We start from the raw sequence: 10,059 nt of genomic DNA on the forward strand, positions 1-10,059 counted from the left end.
TACGTCACTATGACCTCAACTACGACTTCAACAACTTATTGACTGACTTGACTGACTTCAAATAACTTCTTTGACTTCAGTTCTGACTTATACTTCACTGACTTCAATAACACTATTGACTTCAGATTGACTACACTGACTTCGACTTCAACTATATCGACTTCACGCCGATTTTCTCGACTACTTAGATCAACACAAAAACTCGACTTGACTTCACAATTATGTCCGTTGTTCAAAATCATTCGTGGGGGCGTTCCGGGTCAAATTCTATCCAGGCATTAATATACCACACTAGGATCGATAGGGCGGGGCTCGGTGTGGACAATTGTGTTGCGAACTTTCACATGGTCTATGATTACTATAATTGTGTTTGTGTAGGTGTGTTGCTGGGGTCATCTGGTTTAAGGCTGACCAGGAGTAACCGTACTCTTTTTCTGCTATCAAATTCTTTGTTATATAATCCTCTGGTTCCTTGTTAACTGATTTCTCTAATCTCAGCAATCTGTTACTGAGTGTGTCGTTCTGCAGTCTTAAGTTAAGAACAGCTGCACCAATCTCAGTAGTCTTTATAGAATGATCATCAATAACCTCGTTAACTTTTTCTATCAACTTGTCCGTTTTGAAATGCAATCCGTCTACTTTTGTGTCTACTTGTTCTTTGTTCCGAATACTGGGCTGCTTGTTTATTTGTTGCTTGTGACTCATGAATTCTACATTAAATTGCTTCACTCCTGTAATGTTGCCTAATATCATATCGTATGGTCCGTTTTTGAAAACAACTGCTTCAACTGTTTTACACGCCGAGGGTGTGGCTATGGTGACCATAGCTGTTGGCCAAACATATGTGCTGCCTCTTGAACTGTGAACACGTTGTGTTCTGCCTGTGTATTGGTGGTGTTGTACGAATGTGTTACGTACTGCCACTGTGGAGCATAGTGTATCCCTAATTGCTGTGGCGTATCTGTTATTGACTTTTGATGTAAATATGTCTGTTCTTCTACTGGCTTCTGTAAACGATGACATAAAAGCTTTTCTATTTATCTGTCTATATTTTGGTCTGTTGCGTTGTGCATCTTGTTGGCGTCTATCATAATATCGTATTCTGCAATTTATTTGTTTGTGGCCTGTTCTATTACAATAGTAGCATTTGACACTGTACTTGTGTTTTTGTTGACTGTAGTTAATCTGAATGGTGTGATTTGCCGTATTACGTTTTTGGAGTGTAGGCCTATGTGGTGTTTCACTTTTTGTAGTAGGTATTTCGCTTGCTTCACTGGACGTGTCATCTGAATCTGAGTCGTAGGAATAGTAAAATGCTGGTTCGGCTATCTGGTTGTTTTTATTTGTATCTAAACTTTGCACCATTTCTTGTTTGGCTTGGCGAAGTTCTCTCATTTTTTCTATTTCTTTACGAATTCTTTCTGTTTCTTCTTTAATTCCGGCAATATATGTTTCTGCTTCTCTTTGTTTCTCTGCTAACTCGGCATCTATCTTTGCATCATATTCTTCTTCAGTCAACAAGGAATCTGGATCTCCGGTTACCTTGTAATCTACAATTCTATTGATCAAATCTTCCATAACATCTGGATCATCTAGAGTTTTTACGTCAAATTCTTTAACAGTTAATAACCAGTCTCGATTTTCTGTTGTCGTGTATTGTCCAAGCCTAATAATCAATTCATCCAGAATATCTGGATCCTCAATAGTTCTTGTTTTGTGTTCCATTTTAACTGTATTCTGAACATTTGTGTATAGCAAACAAGTCATCAATTCTACCTGACTCTTCTAGGCCTGACTTGAGCTCAGTTTTAGTGCCCACTTCGTACAATGGAGGCATTTTTAAGGGTAGTGTGGTTGAAGAAACAGATAAGAAAGAGGCAGAAAAAATCGCTGGTACCAAATATCCAGCACGAGTCTAAACCCAAACGTTTAAAAAAATTTTGGAAGGTACTTATCTTTTTGGACATGTAGACTGTTTCCTTGTGTTGTTAATCCAAACTCGTTCCGGTTGAAGAAACCCGTTGTTGTGTTGAGTTGAAGAAAGCTGTACACCAGTCGTACTCCGTCATGAATAGCTGATATACGTTCTTTCCCTCACTCGACCCGCGCTCCACCAGATGTGAGGGTGGGGATTTTTATGAATGCGGAACGAATGAATGCAATAACACACAGTTCAAGTTCCAAATACAAAGTTCTTTATTCATATGTATATAATCATGTTCTACCTAACTAGCTATACTCTACACTCTCTACTGTTTACTACTACTACTGACTGTTCACTATACTACTAACTCCCATGACCAATCCTAACACTAACTGTTCTCTACATTCTACAACGTAACACCTTCTACCTTCGCTAGCTAATCATGATCTCCTAACTATTTACATTCTCGGCCGTCTCTGACCGCTACCTAACCCTTCTCTCCTCTTCGCTAGCTACCTATCAACTGCCGGCCTATCTCTCTACTGACCCACGCCTCAGTGGTCAGCTGACCATACCACGTGACCGGTCAGTCCTCTGAATTTCCATTGGTCTACCTCTGACTAACACGCTAAAGCCTATTGATAGTCTGTTTCTGCTAACCTATATCTGCTAAACATGTCTGACGTAATCTTGCGTCATCACAGTTATACTAGTTGTCTTAAGGTTATGAAATAGTGTTATACTAGTTGTCTTAAGGTTATGAAATAGTGTTATACTAGTTGTCTTAAGGTTATGAAATAGTGTTATACTAGTTGTCTTAAGGTTATGAAATAGTGTTATACTAGTTGTCTTAAGGTTATGAAATAGTGTTATACTAGTTGTCCTAAGGTTATGAAATAGTGTTATACTAGTTGTCCTAAGCTCATGAAATAATGTTATACTAGTTGTCCTAAGCTCATGAAATAACTTTTTATATTATTAGTCTTAAGGTCATGAAATAATGTTATACTAGTTGCTTCTAAACTCATGAAATAATGTTATACTAGAGTCTTAAGCTCATGAAATAACTTTTTATACTATTAGTCTTTAGCTCATGAAATATTTTTATACTAGTAGTCTTAAGCTCACGAAATAATTTTATACTAGTAGTCTTAAGCTCATGCAATTCGAATATAATACATCTGGTAGTATTAAGGATATATAGCCTATCCCTGAAAAGACTTAAAACACAGCTACCCTTGAGCTTACCTCGAGCGGGCTGCTGGACGCCGACAACGACGTGAAGCCGACGATGTCGGAGAAGTATATGGTCACCATGTCGTAGGTCTCCGGGTCCACGGGCTCCCCTTGTTTCAGTTTATCCGACACCGACCTGGGAGAGTCAAATATTGCATGACCGTTGTCAACAGAGTTTCTTCTAGGAATATCTTCGGGGCGAGCCCTTTCCCCCCCCCCCCCCCCCCCCCCGATGAAAGTCTACCCCCCCCCCCCCCTCGAACGAAATGGAATTTATATAGAAAATATATACTTTTAACAGTGTCCGCCCCCCCCCCCCCCCCGCGAAGAAAGTCCTACCGCCCCCGCCCCCTCCCCCCCGAAAATTTAAAGTGCCCCCCCCCCCCCCCGGAGAAAAAAAGTCTGGAAGAAACACTGGTTGCCAAAGGGAAAAATCCTACAAATACCAACAGTTAATATACTTTCGAGAGTCAAATATTTTCAGAACGTTGCCAAAGGGAAAACCTCCAGTTAATATACTTTCGAGAAAGTCAAATATTTCTGACCTTTACCGCAGGAAAACCCTATCAATACCAACAGTTAATATACTTTCGAGAAAGTCAAATATTTTCTGATTGTTGCCAAAGGAAAAACCTCCAGTTAATATACTTTTGAGAAAGTCAAATATTATCTGACTGTTACTTCTGGAAAATCCTACAAATACCACCAGTTAATAAACTTTCGATAAAGTCTTACATTTTCTGACCGTTACCACAGGGAAAACACCTACAAATACCACTAGATACCAAATTGACGTCACTAGGTAGGTTTCACCCGGTCATATCCTTCCAAACATTTTTTTCTCCGAGGGGGGGGGGGGGGAAGGGAGGCACTTGAAACTTTTGGGGGGGGGGGGGGGAGGGGCGGACTAAAATTTCCAGGGGCGGGGGGGGGGGGCGGACACTGGTAAAAGTATATATTCTCTGGATAAATTATTTTCGGCGGGGGGTGGGGGTGGTAGTAGTTCTCCCTGTGGGCTTCTACGAATTTGCTTTTTCAGTCTTTCTCTATTCAAAAGTTTTTTAAGAAAATATTTTGGAGGCCGTCTGACCTGGTTCCGAACCACGATCATGTTACCTACGTGGGTTTGTTTATGTTTGAGGTAAAGATCTCCAAACAATAATTGATTGATGGGACCGACACACGAAACGTTGATTACGTTGTTAACGACGGTGGCGACTTTAAAAAATTTGAATGAAGGTAATCAGCCTATTATAAACAAACGGGACTGATAAGGTTATTGATTTTAGTTCGATTAATTCAATCTAATGAAACAAAACTTTGAAAAAATAAAGCTGGAGTGATCTCCCCTAAACTTTCTCGAATATGCTTACATAACACTACGTGAAAGGTAACTCGTGATATAGACATGCTTTCTAATCAATTTATACAAACTTAAACTTTTTAAAATAAAAGAGACTAACGTTAAAAATTAGGGTTAGGAATAGGGTTAGGGATAGGATTAGGGTTAGGGATAGGGATAGGATTAGGGTTAGGGTTAGGGTTAGGGATAGGGTTAGGGTTAGGGATAGGATTAGGGTTGGTGTTAGGGTTCTGCGGTTGTAAATACACGCATGCGCAGTACCATCGAAAACATCGCCGCGAAGGCAAGTCGTAGTTTCTCTCCATTGCGCATGCGTATCGCATGCGTATCTTATTCCGGCTAGCATCGGCCAAAAAAGAATGTGTGCACTAAGTTAACAGCCAACAATGTGTGTATAATAGTGCGGAAATACTTTAAAAATTCAAAAGCATTTTTTGAGAAATCGTTAAGTACTACTTCCGGTCACCGGAAATTACTAAAAATTGGACTTAAAACAGAGAATTGGATCTTTTATTTTATACGTGACATTTCGTATATCAAAAACAGTACTCAAGTTATAGGCTTTTTAAAAAACCGAAAGCAGAATAAGTTCCGCTTTCGGTTACAGCTAAAAAAGCGCTGAAAAGTTGATACAGAGATACAAATTTTATAATTTTTTTTATATGAAGATACTCAAGTTATTGTGTTCACAGACACACACAGACATTCAGATAATATTGCAAAAGTTAACTTTTTCTGATTCACGGACGTATGAAACGTTGAGATTATAAAATCCTGTTTGGTTTTTTCGGACAAAAAAGAGCAGATGTATTTGACGATTAAGTATTTCGGATTATCAAACATAATTTTTTTAAAAATTCATAATAAACGTTTAAATAACAAGCTTTTATGTAATAATGCACTAAAGAGTAGAAAATAAATTTTACACTACTATTTAAATTACTATGAAGTGCGGAATAGTTTGATGAGACAGCCTGCTAATTTTAATTGAAAATTAAAAAATTAAGTTTAATTAAAAATTTTAATTAATTCATAAAAATTAATTAGGCAACCAATTAAGACAAATTAAATCTCATGTTGCATTGTCTTCATGTCTTGACTCACGTACCAACTACGAATTATATCTGTCTGTGCCCATAATTTTGCTCGGGCGTTTCGATCTAGACAGACTGACGACAGAAAGAGGAAGTGAGTTAAATAAAAGCTTGTAAAAAGGCAAAAGCTATTTGGCTTTCACGTGGAAATGGCGATATAAACAATGACATTGGATAGGCTAGCATAATTTTTATTATACAAAAGGTAAACAAAATGGCAAAATTAGGCATGTGGTTTAAAATAGCGGTATGTTATTTAAAAACGTAAACTGCAAATTTTTGTAAACAAATAACTATTGGTCACGGAGTACATGTAGAGCCAATGAATGTTTGTCTTACAAATATGAAACATCCGGTTATAACTTAGGCTTGATGAAAATAAATAGAAATGTAGCCTTAAATTCAAAAGATTATTTTCAAGCTCTCTGGATTTGCAACTTTTATAACATTGATTCTAAAAATAATAAATTTCTGCATTTTTTTTAAGATTAAGTTGTTTTTTATATTTTTTTTACGGGCGTTATGAAGTTAAAATAACGAATCTGTCACTTAGAAGTGCCGGATATTTCGCTCGGGTGTAGCGATCTAGAGAGACGAGATAGCAAGTTAAATAAAAATTGTAAATGGGATCATGCATAGGCTAGTTATCGAACAAAGCAAAAAAGTTTGATACAAAATAAATAATTCGTGTGTTTTTCTATCTGGAGAGGTTTCATAAATGGTATTTTTTGATCATATCAAATCGCAAACAGATTAAGCAATGTAAATGCAAATTAAACCCATATATCTATATATCTACAAATATGTGTCACAATATTTTAAACATAAATTTGTAAGATACGTTACAATGATGTTTAAAAAAAATAAAACAAACTTTAATCCAGTATCACCTCCCTTGACTAAAAGTAATAATTCTTTTTTATTTTCTCGTATACCAAGTATAGAGGATTTGCTTGCAATAATTTGCTTGTTGGTTGTTTTTATGAATCTGTTAGGTATCGTAGAATTGGTTGCTATGAATATTATTTTAGGTATGACATATCTGTTTACTAAGGCGGCTCTGGCGAAGATCGTTGTGTTAATATTTTTGTATTTTTAAGGCATGGTTGGATTTTTTCGGTCACCTTTAGCCAGGTAGCATTGTATTTCAACTTGTTGTCGCCTGTATAGGTTATTCCGTAAATTTTTAATTAGTCCACCACTGTGATGTCTGTATTGTAGTCGTCTTTGTCTACCCATTGTCCTGCTCCCATAACCTTCGATTTGTCCGTGTTGATTTTTCCGCCACTGGCTTTACCTAAGTCGATAAATCTTTCCATTACTGTCTTTATGGCTTTCTCAGATTGAAGTAGAAAGGTCGTGTCATCGGCGTAGACCAGGGGTCGGCAACCTGCGGCTCGCGAGCCGCATGCGGCTCTTTTGGTGTCACGGTGCGGCTCTCCAGTTCCTTGCACAAATGTTAATAATTATATTATTTCGTTTTCAAAACTCATAACAAAAATTATACTGTAAGGATACACAAGTTTAAACATGATAAAAACACTCAGCCCTGTGACAACAATTCAATGTTACACTACCAAAGTGCTGACTTTTTCGAATAACGTTAATTGGTGAATGTTAATTTAGAATGCATTTCCCTATCCTTCAGTAATTATTAATTTGACGTGAGTGACGTAGTTGTAATTAGCTTCCTACTGTTGAGCCGGGTACAGGACTGTGGGGTACGAGCATACCCTTGGCTCTGTGGGGTGGAAGATAAGCCTGGTGAGAACCAAAGGACAGAAGGGACCGATACGCGGTAACCAAACCGATATCTAAGCCAGTTAGTCGGCGTTTGCCGTGTTGAGACCTTCTTACTAATGGGAGACACCTCCTAAACCGGTGTTATCGTAAAAAAATTTTTTTTTAAATTAACATCTTCTAAAGAGGATTGGGATAGTCCTATATTTTTTTATTACTAATTTCATTATTCTGGCGAAACATGTGTATGTTTTTATATGAATAAATATTATTTCATATTTAAAGCTATTTATTTTAAATAACAAAGCAAATTTATTTACCTAACCCAAATAAAATAATAAAATATTGAAATAAAAATGTCAGTGGCTCTTTAAAAACTGGGAAATAGTCAAAATTTTAACTTTTGGCTCTTCCGTCTCAAAAGGTTGCCGACCCCTGGCGTAGACCAATATCTTTTTATCAGCCATGTTTGGTAGTTTTAGTCCTTTTATAGTGATGTCCTGTCTAAGATTCTCTAAGAGGGGTTCTAAACTAAGGATGTATAAAATAGGGGACAGTGGACAACCTTGTCTAACTGATTTTTGGATGTGTATGGCAGTAGAAATGTTATTGTTTATAAGTAAGTGGCTGTGTGCTTTGATATAGAGTGTTTTTATCCAAGTGCTGAAGTATTTGCCTAGATTGTAGGCTTCTATTGTTTTAAATAGCCATGTATGTGCTACCCTATCAAATGCTTTCTGTTGGTCTATGCTAAGTAACGCTAGCTTGGAGTTGTTTTTTTTTTTGTGTGTGCTGTAATGCAGGATGTCTCGTATTAAGTGTGTGTGGTTCTGTATGTTTCTGCCCAGTACGCTACACTGCTGGTCTGAGTTAATTAGTTTGGGTATGACAGTTTCGAGCTTGTTTACCAAGATTTTGGTCAGTATCTTATAGTCACTATTTAGTAATGATATTGGTCGGTAGCTGGTTATTATTGTTTTGTCTGTGTCGGGTTTTGGGATCAGAGCAGGGGCGTAGCGAGGGGGGTGCGGACCGCACCGGGTGACACCATTTAGGGGGGGGGGGTGACACCAAGGCAAATAGTAAAATATATAGAGAAAAACTTGAGGGGGGGGGGGGGTTCACATCGAAAGTTTGGGGGGGGGGGGGTGCAAATCGAAAACTTGAGGGGGGTGCAAATCGAAAACTTGAGGGGGGGGTGCAAATCGAAAGTTTGAGGGGGGGGGGGGTGAAAATCGTAAACTTGAAAGGTTGTCGCGGTAAGGGTCGCTGGTTCCATGACAAATGATCTCAGGACAAATGATCTCAGGACAAATGATCTCAGGACAAATGATCTCAGGACAAATGATCTCAGGACAAATGATCTCAGGACAAATGATCTCAGGACAAATGATCTCAGGACAAATGATCTCAGGACAAATGATCTCAGGACAAATGATCTCAGGACAAATGATCTCAGGACAAATGATCTCAGGACAAATGATCTCAGGACAAATGATCTCAGGACAAATGATCTCACGACAAATGATCTCAGGACAAATGATCTCAGGACAAATGATCTCAGGACAAATGATCTCAGGACAAATGATCTCAGGACAAATGATCTCAGGACAAATGATCTCAGGACAAATGATCTCAGGACAAATGATCTCAGGACAAATGATCTCAGGACAAATGATCTCAGGACAAATGATCTCAGGACAAATGATCTCAGGACAAATGATCTCAGGACAAATGATCTCAGGACAAATGATCTCAGGACAAATGATCTCAGGACAAATGATCTCAGGACAAATGATCTCAGGACAAATGATCTCAGGACAAATGATCTCAGGACAAAATATCTCAGGACAAATGATCTCAGGACAAATGATCTCAGACAAAATATCTCAGACAAAATATCTCACGTGAGATATTTTGTCTGAGATATTTTGTCCTGTCACCGGGTCGCTACGCCTCTGGGGGGGGGGGTGACACCATTAAGTGCCGCACCGGGCGACACCCGACCTCCCTGCGCCACTGGATCAGAGTGATATAGGATCTGTTGAAGTCGGTTCTGTAGTCTCTCCTTTTATGCATGTCGCTATAAGCTGCCTGTAAAATGGGGACGAGGTCGGTTACAAAAGTCCTATAAAACTCGTTTGTCAGGCCATCTGGGCCAGGGGCTTTGTTTAATTGTAGTCCATTGATTGCTTTGAGTATGTCTTCTTTAGTTATGGGAGTGTCTATTTTCTTTCGGTCTTCGTCGTCTGCCTTTATGATATGTTCTAAATATTTGTCTTGGGTGTCGGCATAGACCTCTTCTGATTTAAAGAGTTGTTGATAAAATGTTGTAAAACTTTGTTTGATGGCTTCGGGGTCGGTTGTCACCGTGCCGTCGCTGGTTGTAATGCTGTGGATGTGTTTGTTGTTGGCATGTATTTAATCGAGTATTATATTGTAGTGGGATGGTTCTTCACTCCCTAAAGTATCTATTCTACTGCGAATCAGAGCGCCTTTGTATTTATGTGCATGCAGTGTGTTTAGTTCTCTCTCTATTGCATGTATTTTGTCTCGAGTGCTATTGCAATTAATTAGTGTGTCTAATTGACTTTCTAAGTATTCTTCTTGTTGCTTCCTTGCAATGTTGATTTCCCTAGCTATTTTAGTACTGAGTTTTGTTATTACATGTTTGAATTCTTCCCGATGTTCTAATGCGTATG

The 10,059-nt window shown here is 38.3% G+C and overlaps 1 protein-coding gene across 1 annotated transcript in view; it reads right to left on the reverse strand.

Annotated features, from left to right (window-relative positions):
- The window catches only part of LOC131955623 (atrial natriuretic peptide receptor 1), a 33,731-nt gene that overhangs the window by 7,483 nt on the left and 16,189 nt on the right, over positions 1-10,059 (reverse strand). The window contains exon 9 of the mRNA XM_059319814.1: positions 3,173-3,296. Within this exon, the coding sequence (XP_059175797.1) occupies positions 3,173-3,296 (124 nt within the window). The remainder of the gene's footprint in view (positions 1-3,172; positions 3,297-10,059) is intronic.

This window comes from Physella acuta, unplaced genomic scaffold, assembly GCF_028476545.2.
Source record: "Physella acuta isolate Inbredline_101_S28 unplaced genomic scaffold, ASM2847654v3 ptg001088l, whole genome shotgun sequence".
NCBI classification, from domain to species: domain Eukaryota; kingdom Metazoa; phylum Mollusca; class Gastropoda; family Physidae; genus Physella; species Physella acuta.